This window comes from Triturus cristatus, chromosome 10 (assembly GCF_964204655.1).
Source record: "Triturus cristatus chromosome 10, aTriCri1.1, whole genome shotgun sequence".
In the NCBI taxonomy this organism is placed as follows: domain Eukaryota; kingdom Metazoa; phylum Chordata; class Amphibia; order Caudata; family Salamandridae; genus Triturus; species Triturus cristatus.
Window position 1 is genome coordinate 963,854,088 of NC_140593.1, and position 18,155 is coordinate 963,872,242.

At 52.3% G+C, this 18,155-nt stretch overlaps 1 protein-coding gene across 1 annotated transcript in view; it reads left to right on the forward strand.

Annotated features, from left to right (window-relative positions):
- The window catches only part of SMG1 (SMG1 nonsense mediated mRNA decay associated PI3K related kinase), a 1,471,505-nt gene that overhangs the window by 480,482 nt on the left and 972,868 nt on the right, over positions 1-18,155 (forward strand). Inside the window, exon 23 of the mRNA XM_085628855.1 lies at positions 8,314-8,468. Coding sequence (XP_085484981.1) covers positions 8,314-8,468 — 155 coding nt within the window. The remainder of the gene's footprint in view (positions 1-8,313; positions 8,469-18,155) is intronic.

Sequence of the window (18,155 nt, forward strand, 5' to 3'; positions counted from 1 at the left end):
CTTAGATTTTTTTAAGTGCAGTAATGCCATTAAGAGTATATGGTGGAGGGAGGAGCCTAGCGCGCAACCAAGATGGCCGCGTAGGTGCGAGGCTCCCGAGGACCTCCGCGACCTCCTACATATATCCTGACAATATCCTGTCCTAGATGAGGGGACTGTGTTGGTGAGCCCGAGCTGAGGTGGCACCCGCTTTCCGCTTCCAAATTGGACCTCGGACTCCGGCGGTAGCACCGATTGAGATTTGCGGCCTTCTCCACGCCGGACCCCGGATTGAAGCTGTGGGGTGATCCGGAGGCAAAGTGAACAACAGCGGCGGGCTGGGCGCGGCGGCTCGCGTACCCCGCACTTTCACTTTCGCTTTTGCACCCTCCTTGCTGTCTCGGCGAGGTTGGGTCGCGGGGCACTGTGAGGTGGTGTGGCCTCGTTGGGGTGCCCTGCCCGCCCGCCGGCTGTGACCTGCCCCGCGGCCCTGTGGTGACCCCCCCCCCGGATCCCGTGAACCGGCTTGCCCGCCCTTTACGACGTGCCTGGCACGGCCGTGGGACTGGAACCATGTCCACAAAGCAAGATGGAGATCGGGCAAAGGTGAAATCGACCCGACGTGGCGCAGCCCACCAGTCTAACAGCATGGACCGCTATACCCTCCAGAAGGGATCTCCCGAGGTGCCGCGTAGGTCCCCTGAGGGCCCGACTGATGCTCCTGCTCTACCCGCGGATCTGACCCTGCGGGATGTAATGGGCGCTATCGCTGAGATGAAGGCCTCGGTGGACCAGCGTTTTGATACACTGGCGCAGAAAATTGACTCGGTCCTCGTGGATGTTGGCCTGGTAAGGGCCGATCTATCCAAGACTAATGACCGGGTCGATTCTTTGGCCCACACCACATCGGGCCTTACGACGGATGTGGCAGCCCTCCAAAAGGAGGTGCGCCGGCTCGGCCAGGCGAGCGCGCTGATGGATCGTCGCCTGGAGGATTCTGAGGGTCGGGCCCGGAGGAACAATGTCCGTATTCTCGGGGTGCCTGAGGGACGTGAGGAGGCGGCGGCGGATCTGTTCGTGGAGGACTTGATTCTCACCCATCTCCAGCCCCGGGGGCTGAGTAAATTCTTCGCGGTGGAGCGGGCCCACAGGGTTCCCGGGGGAAGGCCTAAGGCCGGAGCCCCTCCGAGGCCTCTCATCGCCCGGATTTTCAACTTTCAGGACAGAGACGCTATCCTGCAATCCTCCAGACTACAGGGACCGGTCAGACTCGACAATATGGATATAAATTTTTATCCTGACTTCACCCCAGCGGTCCAAAAGCAGAGACTAAGCTTTCTCGGAGTCAAACGTCGTCTACGGGACCTAAATCTCAAGTATGCTATGCTTTTCCCAGCTAAGCTGCGGGTGGAGTTGGATGGCCGCACACACTTTTTTGATCGTCCCGAGGCAGCCGGGGACTGGCTAGATACTTTGCCTGGGGATCGGGATCGGGGGGGGGGTGGGGGGGGAGCGGTTGGGGGAGAGGGCCCGCCGGATCAGGACTGAGGGACTAATATTATGCCTCGCTCTGGACAAAATTGATGTCACTTTTGACTGTTCGTCTGTTCGAGTAAGTTTCCCTCCTGTGGAGGTCGTGTGGGGTCTCTTGGGGGTTCTCCCTCCTCCTCTGGGGGTCTAGTTAGTTTCACCATCTATGGGGCGACAGGCACACTGCACTTTGGGGGGGCTGTTTGGGCTCATGCAGGGGTGCAGGGAGGGGGGAGTTCTGTTGGGGTGGGGGAGTTGGGGTGGGGTGTTGTTCGTTTTTACCACAAGGCAAACCCTTTTTTGTGTTGTTTTTAAGGTGCTCTCCGGGGGACGACTGATGGCTCTTGTGTGTGATGGGGGGTAGGGATTTGACTTTGTTGTCTTGGAACGTTAATGGACTGGGGGATAGGATCAAACGAGGTGTGGTCCTGCAGTATTTGAAACGAATCTCACCCGATGTAGTCTTCCTGCAGGAGACACACCTTATTGGAAACTCTTTTTGTGCCATGAATCGGCGTGGCTATCGTTTGGTGGCCCACTCGGGCTTCACGTCGGGCTCACGGGGTGTGGGCATTATGGTGAAGAACTCGCTCCCGTTGGAAATTGATGAGGTGCGCCATGATTATAGGGGACGCTATGCTGTTTTAGTGGGGAGAATGGAAGGCAAAGTAGTGGTCTTTGTATCAGTATACGTCCCACCGGGGCTACAGGCGACTACTTTTGCAGACCTGGGGCGCCTCCTCCTGGGCCTTCCGGGGGGACTCCTAGTGGTTGGGGGGGACTTCAATGCGGTGGTTTCTGGGACTCTGGATCGTCACCCCCCTAGGGACCTCCCCCGGGCGCAGGCGTGGCTATCCGGCCTCTTGGATACATTGGGATTGGTGGACTGCTGGCGCTTAAAACATCCCACGCAGCAGCAGTACACTTTCCACTCGGGGGCCCATGGTAGCCTCTCACGGCTTGATCATGTCCTTGTCCCGGCGGCCTATGCTGGGAGGGTGGGGGAGGTGCGCCATTTGGCGCGGGGTATCTCAGATCACTCCCCGCTCCTGTTCCATTTTGATGTCTTTCCGAGGGGTGAGGGCAGGGTAGTTCCAATCAATGCCTGGTACCTGCGCGACCCCACCATTCGCGCTGATGTGATTAAATCCTTGCAGCGATACTTTGATGAGAATGTGGGGTCCGTCCCTTCAGCTATCTCCCTGTGGGAAGCCTTCAAGACAGTTCTCAGAGGGGAGGCCCTGTCCTTTATTTCCCATGCCCGGAGGCGCGAGCGGGAGGAGGTTACCCGGGTGGAGGCCGAAATTGCTGAATTGGAGGGTGATTTGGAGGGCGGAGTGACGGATGCTGCACTACATGTCCTACAACTTAAGCAGGCGGCCTACAGGGCCCTCGTTACGGAGGCGGCCAGGGGCCTCAGTAGGGAGCAACAGGGGCGACTGTATGATGTGGGTGATAAGGCGGGCAAACTGATAGCGTGGTTGGATAAAAAGGAGAGAGTGAATCGTGTGGTCCCGCTGATTGAGAGGACGGATGGTGTGAGTGTAACCGAGCCAGAAGAAATTGTCTCCTGTTTCGCGGATTATTTCCGCGAGGTGTATTCTCCGGTCTCTCCTTGCTTGGAGGAGGACTCCCATTCCCTGCTTAGGGATATCGCGCTGCCCTCCCTCTCGGAGGAGGACAGGGTGTCGCTGGATGCCGCTCCCACATCCGACGAAATTGCCCTCGCCATACGTTCGGTTGCCTCTGGCAAGGCCATGGGCCCGAATGGCATCCCTATCGAGCTGTATAAGTTGCGACCAGATATACTGGCACCCCACCTCCGCGCGATGTTCCTGGCGGCCCACTCGCTGGGCTCCCTCCCGCCGGACTAGCGTCTGGCTACTATCGTGGTGATCCACAAGGAGGGGAGACCTCGGGACCGGGTTACATCCTATCGGCCTATCTCGCTCTTGAATGCGGAGCCCAAAATTCTCGCCAAGGTCCTGGCCAATCGGCTGGTCGGGGTGGTGGGCGATCTGGTCCACCAAGACCAGTCCGGCTTTATCCCCCATCGCAACACGGCCCTTAATCTGCGGCGTTTGCACGGGGTGCTCGCACGTGTCCCATTCGTGCGGGAGCCGGCCATTTTGGCGTCCTTAGACGCCACTATGGCGTTTGACACGCTTGAGTGGCCATACATTTGGGCGATGCTGGCGAAGTTTGGATTTGGCCCGGGCTTCATCAGTTGGGTCAAATTGTTGTATTCGGGCCCATTGGCACAGGTGGTGGTGAATGGAAGAGTTTCGGCCCCATTCGAGCTGGGCCGGGGCACGCGACAGGGCTGCCCCTTGTCGCCGCTCCTGTTTGCGTTGGCCTTGGAGCCCCTGGCGGAGTGGCTGCGGTGGCATCCCTCCATCCGTGGTCTCCGTTGGACCCCCGAGTATGAGGACCGTGTGTCCCTATACGCTGATGACATCCTTTTGTACCTAGCCTCCCCACGTAAGTCGCTCATAGTCCTGGTTGATGTTTTGCGTTCATTCGGCCGGAACTCAGGCCTTGTCATCAACTGGGCTAAATAATGTGTGTATGTGCTCTCTGGGGAGGCTCCTGTCCTCCCGCGGGGTTGTCCGATCCAGATTGCCTCTCAGGGGTTTCGATACCTGGGTGTCTACATTACTCTGGACCCAGAGGCCCGCTACGAGCGGAACTTGCTTCCCCCCCTCCAGCGCTTGAAGGAGGACGTCGTGCGTTGGCGGCGCCTGCCGCTATCGCCGCTCGGCCGGGCGGCGTTGTTTAAGATGATGTCGTTGCCACGTTTCTTATACGCTCTCCAGAACACTATGGACCCAGTCCCGGCGCGCTACTTCCGTGAGGTGGAGAGTCTACAGCGCCTCCTGTTCTGGGACGGGAGGCCGCGCATTGCCCTGGCGAAGTTGACGCTCCCATGGTATGACGGGGGGATTGCCCTCCCGGATATTAAACGGTATTACTGGGCCTCCCAGCTAGCTGCAATTAACCATGGCCTCTACGGGCCCGCCTTGAACCCGGCATTTGAGATGGACAAGATGCTACTGCCCGGTGGCGACTACAATCGAGCGCTCTACTCTGGCGCGCCCGACGCTCGCTTGACGGGACCTACGCGTGTCATGGTCAGAGTATGGCATGCGGCTAATGCAGCTATGGGGTGGAAGGACCGTTTGACCCGGGCGTCACCGCTGTATGCGTCTGAGAAGTTGGGCTCTCTCTGGACCTCGAAGGGCTTCGAGAAATGGGACATGATAGGCATCAGTAGAGTGGGGGATCTCTGGTCGAGGGGAGGACTTAAAACATTCGAGATGCTGCAGACGGAGTTTCAGTTGCAGGGCAGTGAATACTTTCGGTACCTGCAGGTCCGTCATGCACTGGGCTCCGTCTTCCCAGACGTCGCCTCCATCCCGGAGTCTTCCCCCCTGGAGGATAGAGTGCTAGATGGCCACGTCCCAGACAGTACGATCTCCCTTATTTATAAAAAACTGATTAATGATCGCTCGGGCTTGCTGATTGGCCTCCGCGAGGCTTGGGTTGCCGACGGTCTGGAGTTGGACGATGAGGACTGGATCTCCGCGGTGGCCTCTCCGAAGGAGGTGGCTATACCGGCTCGCCTTCGCTTCGTCCAGCTTAAGATACTCCACCGGGTCTACATGACGGGGCCAAGGCTTCAGCGTATGGGCTATACGGAGGATGGATTGTGTAAGCGTGGTTGTGGTGCCTTGGCGACCTTCCTGCATATTTTATGGGAATGCCCGAAGGTGGAGCGATTCTGGCGCGGTGTGCACGAGGTCCTGCGAGTGGTTACGCGTGTTGCGCTGCTGCCTGAAGCGAGGAGATGCCTGTTGAATGTGTGGGAACCAACTGACTATTCGGCTCCGCAAACGTGGTGGGTGACTCTGGGATATATGATTGCTAAGCGTGATATTGCGCAACTGTGGGGATCCCAGAACCCCCCGGCGGTGTCGGCCTGGAAAGAACACATGGACTGGTGCATGTTTCGAGAAAAGGTGGTGTATGTGGCGAGGGGTAAGCCTGGGACATGGGTGAAAGTGTGGGGCCCCTGGAACGCCTGCCGTGGGAGTATTTGCGCGCCACCGTTGCTGCCTGCTGCCTCACCAGCCCCGTCCCCTTAGTTGACTCCTTCCCCCAGCCCCGGGCACAGGGTTCCCCCAGTCCTCGCTCTGTTCCCCTTCCCCTCTTTGGACTCCTCTGGATAGTTGAGGTTCCCCACTTGGGGAGCACGTGCTGCTACTTTCGACTGTGGGTAGCCTTGTGGGTGTTGTTTTCTTGTTGTTTGTATAAAATGAAACCGTACTGTGGGGTATTACGGCTGTAGCCCATGATGTTGATAACTCCTGCTTATGCTCCTCTGTAACGCCAAGTGTTCTATGAACGTATGTCATATGTTTCTGCCATTCCTAGCGGCCGGCCGGAAGGTTGTGGGCCCATATTTGTATATTCTTGAGATTTGTAATAAACGGTTTCAAAAAAAAAAAAAAAAAAAAAGAGTATATGGTGCTGGGAGTTTGTCATTATGAACTCCACAGAACCATAATGGCTTTACTGAAAACTGGGAAGTTTGGTATCAAACTTCTCAGCACATTAGGCCCACACTAATGCCAGTGGGGGATTTAATGAAAAATGCATACAGAGGGCATCCTAAAGATGCCCTCTGAAAAACGACCTAACACTATTGTCCAGGCAGACTGGCTGCTCACTGCCACCACCAGACCTGTTTCTGGACCCCTTGGTCGAGATCCTGCTGCTCCGAGGGAACTGAAACAAAGCACGTCCTGGGACGAGGTGCCAAGCCTCCTCCCTCAGGATGGGCAGGGTCCATGAAAGGGAAGCTTCAAAGGCTTGCCGCCTTTGTTAGCTTCCCCAGGCCTTTTGCTGCTTCCAGCAGCTGGTCTCCACCTGTTCTGACCCCCACTTTGGGGGGAAGAATCTGCAGAAAAACCAAGTGAGGAAGGGAGGTGTGCCCACCTTTGCCAACCCTACCCCTCAGGTGGGGGAGGCGAGGTGAAGCGCAACTCAGTCCCCGCCATCTTGCAGATGGGGGGGGGGGGGGTCCCAGCCTACCAGAATGAGGCATATGCACCTCTCCCACTGGAGGGTGGCATAAATAGGCGATGTAACCACACCAAGGAAGCAACCCATTGGTCCCGACCTTTACCTACCTGCAACGTTTCTAAATCTAGTATTTCGGGGCAACCCCGAACCGTGACTCCTCAGAAAAAAAGAAGAGAAAATTGGAAGAAGGCCTGAAGAAGCTGTGCTGAAGCTAAGAAAAGGAGGACATCCACTGACAAGGCCCCAGCCCTTCCAGCCTGTCCCCACCTCGAACCTGCTCCAGCGAAATCCCAGTGTGTCCTGCAGCCACCAACCTCAAGAACCCGAATGACCTGCTCTGCCTTCCATGCCCAAGATTTTGTCTCCCGTGAGCACCGGATTTGCTCACCCACAGACTCTGGCACTGGCAAAATCCACAAGTCTGCACTAGATGCCCCCGGCCCGAGTTAGAGTGGCCGAACACCACAAGGAGTTCTCCCTGGCGTTCCTGACCTGAGATCTGGTGATCTCTGACCTGCTTCGAATCTCCCAGTGAAGCTTGCAGCCGTTTCCTGGAGGATCCGCCCCCAACCGCAACCGGAGTTGGTAAGGAAAACTGGACGCCTAAAGACACTCCGGCACCCAAAGTCCCACGGCCTTGGGTGGCCCAACTGACAGTGCAGTGTCTCAGCATCCCCAGGCATCCCAACGTACCTCTCCAACCGGTGGTCACCTCCAAAAGACCTCTGTCCCCGAGCCTGCAGTCTTTGTTGAAACCGGAGAATCCCCATTGAAATAAACAAGGCACCTGACACCAAACCAGCATCCTGCACCCAGCCGCCACTGCGGGTGTACGTTTGGGGCTAAAATGGGCCCCCTTTGCCTTGAGTTAAACCCCAGGAGCTTTGCACCCACAACCATGTGGCCTGCTCGCTAGTAGCCACCAACTGGAGGCCCCCTATGCCCATTGGATAACATTGGGCCTCAGCACTCTGCACCCGGCCGTGGGTGTAACAAGAGTGCATCCTTGACCCTGGGAGAACCGTCGTTCTAACCCTAGAATACCAACTCCTACAACAAAGTACTTAACTGTTAACATTTACCTTCATTTCTCTCCATAGGGATACATTGACTGTTATTCCTTGGAAAAATGTTTTGTGTGGAGTTGGTTTTTGTATTGAACTTTAAGAAAACTGCTAAGAACTAAAAACTGCTTACTTACCTTTTCTCTAGGAAATGTCCCAGTGTGATATCTAGGCATATCAAAATGTAATCCAGAAAGTAATTTGCAAAGTAATTCAAAGTAATCTAACAGAATTTTCCACTGTATTGAGAACTTTTACAAACCTGTAATAGTCATTTAATTCAGCAAAAAGTGGGGTCAACCATGCAAAAAGAGGGCTCTTTCTTACAACCGACACCTGCTTTAGTCCCTGCTTTATATATAGAACTTGCGTACTTTGCTCACCGGTACCAGAATATTAAAATTAATCGAAGTTCAATTTTCAGGCACCTGAAGGAAAGGGTCTGATAGGTTGATGGGTATTAGATTTTTCAACTGCAGCTTATATGCAGGGTCATTTAAGAGATGAACAGAAATAATTCAAAGAACCAACTGGATAAGTGATTATCCTTTTTTGTTTTTTTCCAGCTGATCAAGTGTGATGAAACTTATGCATTATTTCTATTAACGTTTTGTGCCCTTTTGCATCCCTAAAAAATACTTTTTTTTGTTTTTAGGGAAATGAATTGGAAATGACAGTCATGATGGTTGTCGAAGCTCTTTGTGAGCTTCATTGTCCTGAAGCTATACAGGGATTAGCTATTTGGTCATCTGCAGTTATTGGAAAGAGCTTTGGTTGGATTAATTCGGTTGCACTTCATGCAGACGGTCGGTAAGTAAAAATGTACATTAAGAATTTGTCGATTTTACATTTGTCTTTTTACAAAATTAGTGACAATTGCTCCTAATCTGAATCTGTATTTTGTTATTTAAGCAGTTGTAAAATTATTTTTGTATCTGTTTCTTTGATAGGTATAGAATGGCACCTTTTATCTTATAATTGATCACACTTGAACAGTTTGGGATGTTGCTGTTGTTTTCCTTTTGTACAGAGTATTAATTCAGTCAGGATGTCAAACCATCTGTGTGGTTGAGTTGCTCTGAATACTGTAAATGAAACCTGTATAATATGTCTTTATTGTGCACACACACCCGCCCTCCCTAGCCTCACGCCCCCTCTGCTCTCATTCCATTGATTGCTATGGGTGCTCCAATCCTTGAATTGTGTCAGGGAGCTGAGGTTGTACTGGTATACACAAAGGTCCAGTGTTTCCTGGTCAATTATAGTCCTATCAGCCAAATTGATTGCATACAAAAGTTTGCTGGCTTATGATCCTGGTAAGAATTCAGCTTTGGATATGTAGAAAAAGACATCATAAGCCTGCTTCAAACGGGTTTTAGAGTTGATACATCTATGATAGACCAGGTCTTTTTTTGTCATAATCTATTGCAAGACTGTTTTGATCGGCAGGGGCAACTTATATGTTGCCCTTGTGGATCTAAAATCCGCCGTGGTTGATGCTGTGGCAGGTTCTGAAGGCGATGGACATGCCTCACAACATCGTATCTTTATTGATTAGGCCTCATGAAAAACTTTGCCCGGGTCAGATGGGGGAGCCCATAGCCAACTGACTGATAAGCTCATGGTGTCTAAAGATATACGGCAAGGGTGTGTATTGGCCTCTATACTTTTCTCCTTGTATTTGAATGGTCTGGTAGATAACCTTTCTGAGTGTCCAGCAGATGTCCCCACTATAACTCACACCAAGATCCCTAAATTTGCAGGCAACACTATTCTAATTGCGAAACTCCAAGTGGTCTGCTAAAACGTCTTAATACATTTGGTGTCTTTTTTCAGGACCGTGGCCAAGAGATCAACGTAGCCAAAACAAAATGATTTTTATTTAAAAATTTACTTTTATTTTAAGACCAAGTTGTAAATTAAAACATAACTTTTTTTTTCCTCATTTACCATGCTTGCCTCCAGATGAAACCTCCAAGTTTCCCCTCTGTCTCTTTAGTCTGCCTTCAGAAAAAACTTTGAGAAAACAGCATTGTGGAAAAGGGAGCTTGACTACCATGTCAGATTCCCGAATGGCTGTAATCATAGGACCCAATTGAAAATGAACCAATTTAATCCCTTCCTAATTGATCTAAAAAATGATCTTCCATCATCCCCCAAGTAGTCAAGGGGGCCCATAACTTCGCCACTTTTTTTGCAGAGGTACGACTCAAATCCACCCTACAAACATATAATACTGAGCCAAGTCACTTTGTCCTTGAGGGGGACATCGACTGAATCCAATACTTAGAATCTGTCTTCTTCCCAGCAAAATTAAATTGAACAACAATTTGTTGCCATAACCCAAAGGGTCTGTAACTTCTGGTGACATCCCAAAAATAATTAATGTAGGGTCACCTGGATTTGAGTATGTAAGGTGTCGTTCAAAAATGTACAAACATTCTTTCATAAGTCCTGAATATTGGGGCAGAGTACGAACATATGGACATCAGCTTTCTTTGCGGCACATTTCTTGCAATATGATTCTTCAGAACCCTTCAGTTTTGCTAGCCAGTAGGCTCAGTGGAGCACAAAGATTGGTGTACTCTACCCTTCCTCTGAGATATCCATAATTGACCCATACCAGGTTACCCACATCTGCTGTTGTAGGCTGTTGAGCAAGTGCCCCTCCAAATTGTTTTTGCCAGCTTTATCTCCTTTCATGGCTCAGGACCAACTTTGTAGTTGGATAAATTTAAACTTTGACACAGTCTTGTTGGTTACATTTTGAAACTGCTCCCATGAATAGAGCTGCCCCTCTTGAAGGATCTGGCCCCATTCAGTAATGCGTGCTTCTTCTAATTTCACAGCCAGCCTGTCTTCCAAACATTCTGTGCAGTCCGGGGAATCCCATATTGAAGCATGCCTTCTATAGTATGACAGGTTTGTTACTCTAATCTGGGCCCACAATCAGCCTTCCTGCAACACTTTTAGCTTTACTTTTTGAAGTACCTCTGGTTCCTGAATTTATACACAAACTTGGACCCACTACCTTCCACTTCATTCAGCAAGGCCTCCCATAGCGGGTCACTCCTTGACTCACCCATCTCAGACAACAGAAACTTAGTTTTTCAATTGAAAAGCACCTGCATAGAATTGAAAATCTGGCAGGGCGCAATGCCCCTTATATCCTATTTCCTCCCCAACTTTCTTCTTGCAGTTCTCGTGTACTTAGAGGCCCATATAAATGACTCTATTCTACCATTATGTTTTTGTAGCCATGTGCTCGAAAAATGGAGGGGTATCCTATTGAAAAGCAATGTAAATTTAGGGAGTATTGACATTTATATTAAATTAGTCCCCCCAAGTATCGTTGATGGAAGATGGGACCAACTAAGTTATAACCTGTTAGTTTCTACCATTTATCTTTTAGTTTTTATTCTTTATTGGGATTTACGTTCAATCATAACACACATTATTGTACCACAAATCGCCGTACTAAGATTGTCCATATTTCAAACACAGTTTAGTCCCAATAAACAGCATTCCCATGTGAGGATATTCTCATACATTATATAATCAGAGAGACATACATTAAAAAAAATTGTGGTGTATAACAATATCTGTAAGAGACACGTTAGTGATAGATTCCTTACCTTAGAATATTCCCCAGGCGTCAGTCTGGATCCAGAAAGTTTTCTGCTTAGTAGTACCCCTGCGCGCCAGTCGGCGGCGCTGTGGGCTCCGCGCCCATCACCGGCATTGCATGCACCGGGATAACGTCACGGAGGCTACTTAGGCGCCACCCATGCGCCTGACATCAGTTCCTTCTTTTTCCGCGCCGAAAGCGCAGATCCGGATTGAGCACGTACCTCGGTCAATTTTTGATCACTTTTTGAGACTTTTTGTCTTCTCTTGGTGCACGTAGGGACGCCCGGCTTTAAGTCTTGCGGGTCGTGCCACCGTAATATGTCGGTGGTGGACTCCCATGATGTCTGCCTCTACTGCATGGAGATCGACCACGACTCCAGGGATTGTCGGGACTACCGTGCCATGGCCCCGAAGGCATTGCGGGAGCGGCGCCGGAAGTTGCTGGAGGTCCGGCACTCCTCTCGCTGCCTCTCCGGGTCTAGGGGCTGTTCGCGGGACCGTTCGTGGACCGCTGCCGTCGCTCCTCGGACTCGAAGTCTTCACCTTCAGATTCCGGAAAGCAACGCCATAAGAAGAAGTCGAAGAAGCGTGTTTGCTCTCTGACGTCCCCCCGTCGCTCCCTGGAGGTGGACGTGGGGGACAGGGGCTCCGCCCCTGCGGCTCCTCTGGAGCCTGGGAGTCCCGCGGCCTACCTGCTCTCCGCCTGTTTAGGCCTCCGGCTCCCGACGATGTGCCTGCGGGCCCTGCGGCCTCGTGTCCAGATCCTGCTGACCCGGCGGCACCGGCTCCGGCGCCAGCCTCGGAGCCACTGGATCCAGTGCCCGTGACCCCGGCGCCACAAGTTGCAACGCCGCGGGCTCCGGCCCCAGCGCCGCCCCTGACTCCGCCACAGGCGCCGCACTGGGTGGCGTTTATCCTGCCCCAGTCTCGGTTTTCGGACCATTTTGTTCCGACCTGGATTCCTCATTGGTATGGGGCTCCGGTGGGCCCCTCTCAGGCTCCGGTCCTGCCACCGCGACAGGCTCCTTCTACCCCGGAGCGGGATGAGGACTCGGACGGCTCCGAGGACCCCCTTGCGCGGCACTGTGACTCCAAGCAGGATTGGGTGGATGACCTTCAAGATTCAGGTGAATTTGATGTGTCTTCTGACTCTGGTTTGCCTCGCCTCTGCCTACTATGGAGGAGGGCGCTTCCTACACTATGGTTCTGCGTCGAGCCGCGGAGGCTCTCCACCTCCCTACGGTGGCCCTTAAGACCAACCTTCTTACGGTGGTGCCCCATACGGCGTCTGTCGTCAGAGCCGCTTCTTCCTTTCAATGACGCCCTTACCGAAGTCCTTTGGGTACTTGGTTGCGGCCGGCCTCTGGGGCGCCGGTGGATAGGAACATTGCTAGGCGTCATTGCCCGGCGCCTGGTGATCCCACCTTCTTGACCACTCTCCCCATGCCTGAGAGCCTGGTCATTCAGGCCTCGACATCGCAGAGTGCCTTTCCCTCGGCTCTGGACCAATATGGCAAGAGGTTGTTCTCCTCAGCCAGTTTGGGGTTGAGATCGGTTAATATTGCCTGCTTGTTGGGCCGTTACTCCCTCGCAGTGTGGGATTCGGTGGCAGAGGTTCTGCCTCAGTGCTCTGAGGAGGGCCAGGCTGTCCTTTCCCACGCAATTGCGGAGGGAAAGTATGCGGTGAAGTTTGCCATCAGGTGTGGTTTGGACACTGCTGATTAGTTGGACAGAGCGATATCCACGACAGTGGCGTTGCAGCGCCACCCCTGGTTGCGTTCCACTGGCTTCTCACCCGATGTCCAGAGCTCGCTCATGGACATGCCCTTCGATGGCTCCCACCTCTTTGGTGATGATGCTGACAATGCCCTGGAGCGCTTTTAGGACTCTCGTGCCTCGGCCAAGTCTTGGGGTTTTTTCCTCAAACTCCTGCCACAACGGGGTTTCGTTCCTTTCTTGGCCAGTGCAGGGGTACCCAGGCGCGCTCTTCAAGCAAACCTGTGCAGAACCAGCATCAGCGAGGCAGCGGATGTGGATTCCGCAGGGGCAGGTCTGGTAACCAGCATGTCGGGCAGTCCACTTCCACCCCCGCTGCTTCCGCCTCGAAACCTTCCTAATCTGACCTTCAGGGGGCACCCCACGCCAGTGGGTGGCAGGGTTCACCTCTACAACTGGGACGAGATTACGTCGGACAAGTGGGTGCTACAGATAATCTGCCAAGGTTACTCGCTCCCCTTTCTGTCCTCTCCTCCAGCCATGCCACCTCGGTACCACCGCATGTCGGGGGATCATTTGGCTCTTCTCCGTCAGGAAGTCATGGCCCTCCTGGCCAAGGGGCCATCAAGTACGTTCCCGATCAGGAAGTAGGGGGTGGTTGCTATTCCCACTACTTTCTGGTCCCCAAGAAGGACAAGGGGGGCCTGCGCCCCATCTTGGACCTCCGGGACGTCAATCGCTTCCTCCGTAAGGAGAAGTTCAAGATGCTGACTCTGGCTCAGGTCCTGTCTGCCCTGGACCCTGGAGACTGGATGGTAGCGTTGGACTTGCAGGACGCTTATTTTCACATTCCCGTCCTGCCGGCCCACCGGCATTACCTGCGGTTCACGGTAGGCCAGGAGCATTTTCAGTTTGCCGTGCTCCCCTTCGGCCTTACCATGTGCCCCTCGGGTGTTCACGAAAGTGATGGCGGTGGTTGCAGCTCATCGGCGCCTGTCAGGGGTGTCAGTCTTCACCTACCTCGATGACTGGCTGTTGAAGGCGGGCTCGGTGTTCACGGACAACACCACCGCCATGTGGTATTGCAACAAACAGGGCGGGGTGGGGTCGTGGACGCTATGTCAGGAGGCTCTGCACCTCTGGACGTGGCTGGGACGTCAAGGCATTACCTTGGTGGTTCAACACCTGTCGGGTTCTCTGAACGCCAGGGCGGACAAACTCAGTCGCCGGTGCATGGTGGATCACGAGTGGCTCCGGACTGGGCTCGAAGAGTATGGTATCCCGAGCTACTCCGTATGAGCATCGATCCCCCGATCGTCTGCCTCTTCGGGAGGATCTGCTGTCACAGCAGCAGTGGACGGTCCTCCACCCGAACCTGTCCAGCCTCCAGCTCCATGCTTGGAGATTGAGCTGCGACAGTTGACACCTATCGACCTTCCTCCCGAAGTCTGTGATGTCATCCTGGCAGCCAGGCGTCCCTCCACTAAAACGGTGTACGCCTGCAGGTGGAACAGATTTGTGGCATGGTGCACAGCTAAGATTGTGGATCCCCTTTCTGCCCCTCTTTCTGAGGTTCTCCTGTTCCTTCTTTCTTTGGCCCAGCAGGGCTCTGCTCTGGGCACTCTTAAAGGATATCTTTCGGCTGTCTCTGCCTTCCTACTGCTTCCTGATCAGCCTTCTCTTTTTAAGTCCCCGGTTGTTAACCGTTTTCCTAAGGGCATTACGCACACGTTCCCACATGTGCCCTTCATAATGCCTCAGTGGGACTTGAATCTTGTCTTGAATTTTCTGATGTGCACTCCCTTTGATCCCCTTCATAACTGTACCTTACGTCTTCTTACTCTTAAGACGGCTTTTCGGGTAGCTATCACCTCTGCCAGGAGAGTGAGTGAGCTCCAGGCTCTTTCTTCCAAACCTTCTTTCCTTTCTGTTCACCCGGACAAGGTGGTTCTGAGGACACGTCCTCTTTTCTTGCCAATCACTTTGCCCACCTTTTTTTCCGCCTACGCATCCCTCACGGGAAGAGGAGCGGCTCCACCGTCTGGACCCTAAACGTGCGCTTGCATTCTAACTGCAGCACACACAGCAGTTCCGGGTGGATGATCAGCTCTTTGTTGGCTACGTGGGCGCCAAAAGAGGTCGGGTGGTGCACAAACGGACCATCTCCCGGTGGGTCGTTCTGTGCATCAAAGCATGTTACTCCTTGGTCAAGAAGGAGCCTACTGTAAGTGCGTGCCCATTCGACAAGGGCAACTGCAGCCACTACTGCCTTAGGACGCGGTGTCACTTTGCAGGATATTTGTCGGGCAGCTATGTGGGCCTCGCACACATTTACCAAGCACTACTGCCTTGACAGTCCGGTCCGGAGAGACGGCTTCTTTGGCCGTTCTGTGCTCCGTGACTTTCTGGTGTAATCTTGTTCGCAGACCCACCACCGGGGTTGGTATTTCTGGGGTATCTATTCTAAGGTAAGGAATCTATCACTAACCTGTCTCTTTCAGATGCACAAGTTACTACTTGTGTAACGATATATCTGTAAGAGACATTAGTTAGTGATAGATTCCTTACCGCCCCACCCATCCTCCCTGTTCTGCGAACTGATTACTAGGGTTAAGGTCATCCCCTTTTAGGGCCCTAGTTTTATGCAACAAAGGTCAGTTTCTCGAATGACTCTGCGTTTCGGCGCGGAAAGTTGTGTACAGAACTAACTTCAGCGCGCATGGATGGCGCCTAAGTAGCCTCCGTGATGTCATCCCGGTGCGCAAGACGCCGGTGACGGCCACGGAGCCTTACTGCGCTGCCTACTGACGTGCAGGGGTACTGCTAAGCAGAAAACTTTCCGGATCCAGACTGACGCCTGGGGAATATTCTAAGGTAAGGAATCTATCACTAACTAACGTCTCTTACAGATATATCGTTATACAAGTAGTAACTTGTGCTTCAATGCCATAAAGGTGAATAAACATAAACCGTAACCCTCCCCCGTGTGTCGTCCTGTCCCTTGTAGCAACCTGGCTCCTAGTGGTAGTCAGACCCTCAATGCAATTCGTGACAGTTATTGACGTGCTGACCTTTTCAGGCCTGGGCTAGTTATGCTCAATCAACTGATTTCCGTCCCCTTGCTCTGCCGGTTGGGAGGTCTGATCCCGGTCCCCTGGGAGGACTATTAGCATGGTATTCCACGCCAACATGTCCTCTTCTGCTTTGTCATCTCGCTACACAAATTTCATTCTGATGAGCTCCGCCATTGCCCACTCCTTCATATCCCTTAGCCAGTCAGTACGTGTTGGTGGTTGGGGTTGCATCCACCGTATAACTAAACGTCGTTTAGCCAATACCCAGCCCAGATTTACAAATTTCCTACTCAGTGCCTTATTTTTGGGCCTAGGTAGTAGGCCCAGGAGTACCTATCTGATTATTCGTGGGATAGTCCAACCCGAAGCTTCTCCTAAAGATGTCAGGACAGCGTCCCAGTAGGATTGGAGTCTGGGCATTGCCAGATCATACGTACAAAGTTGACTCCTCTGGTAGCGCACCTAGGGCAAGCGTCTGTACGGTGTGGGTATATCGTATGGCGGGTGCGCGGGGTCAGGTACACCTAATGAATGACATTATAATAAAGTAGTTTAAATCTTGCATTAGCGTTCACCTTGCGATCCCCTTCATTTACTTTCCCCCATTCTGTCGCAGTCAGAGGGGAGTGCAGTGTTATGTCTTATTTGTGTTGCATGCCCAAGGGTTCTAGCGGGACGTCAACTCGTAGCGCTCGGTAGAGTTGAGATATGAGGTGTCGCCCCCTGTGCCATGTACAACATTATTTCTAGTATGTTAGTGGCGGGGGGTTCGGAGGGAAAGTTTGGCCACAACTCCCGGGCCACTGTCGATATTTTTGCATATTGCAGGAATTGCCCCGTTGCCAATCCAAATTCAACACAAGCATCTTCTGAGTTATAAATTGCCCACCCTATAAAGGCCTCCCAGAAGTAAACAACCCCCCTCCTTTCATCCTCTAATCGACAGAGTCGGCGATTGCAGCGAAGGGTCTGATTTCCCACAGGGGCATGTCCGGTGCGTATGGAGCGTGCTGGACTACACGCCAGACTGCACTTTCCCATAGGGTAGCAACATTGCGTATTATGTATTGGTAACCGTCAGGAATCGCTCCTCCCAACATTAAAAGCCCTGCAAGCGTATGTCGTTGGTGTGTCCCTGCCAAAAGGGATTTTTCCCAATTATCATCGAGCCAGTGCACCGCAAACTGGAGCTGGGAGGCCATATAGTAAAGCTCTAGTCGTGGAAGCTCAAGTTCCCCCGTGCCCCAAGTTCTCTGTAATGTCCGTAAACTCACCCGCCTATGTTTCTTGCCCCACAATAAGTCTCCAAGCAAGACTTCCAACTTATTAAACAAGTATTTGCAATGCAATAGGTCTCCTATTTACGCGAGTTTGAGCTATTGACATTGCAAATAATGCTGCTTTTAATTTTTGTTTTTCTTTTAAAAACATAAATAAAAGGCATTGTTAATTACAATGCCAATAGCTGAAACTCTCGTAACTGCGAGACCTATTGCATTGCAAATGCTTGTTTTAATGGCGGCTTTTGTTGGACCTGCACGTACCTAATTGTTTCACAAACTGTTTCAAATGGGTTTTAAAATGTTTAGAAACATAATCAAAATGTTGACGTTGCTTTCTCAAGAGAAAGATTGGGTACATTTTATTAGGGGAGAGGCCCTTGACACCCCGTGAATTTACTATTAAACGGCATAATGCACCCCCTGAATGTAGCATAACGAGAGGCAATCACAGGGGGCGTAGCTTGGGCAGTAAGATGGGTGTGTGGGGTGCAGAGGTGTAAGCTCAGATTTCCCAACAATCACACTGGATAAAGATAAATTATATGAGAAGCCGGGCAGGAGGGGCCTTAAGAGGCAGTAGGAAGGGAGAGGAGTGCAGATTGAGAGGGGTACCTAAAAAACACAATATTTAAAAGAGTTGTGTGTGTGTGTGTGTCTTTGTCTGCATGTGTAAAATCCGACAAACACCTCGCCCTACCCGACTTAAAGCACCTGTACACAACTATTTACTACAGGATACATTGGGGGTGTAAGACATCAACCCCCCGAAACTATGCCCCTGGCAATCACACACA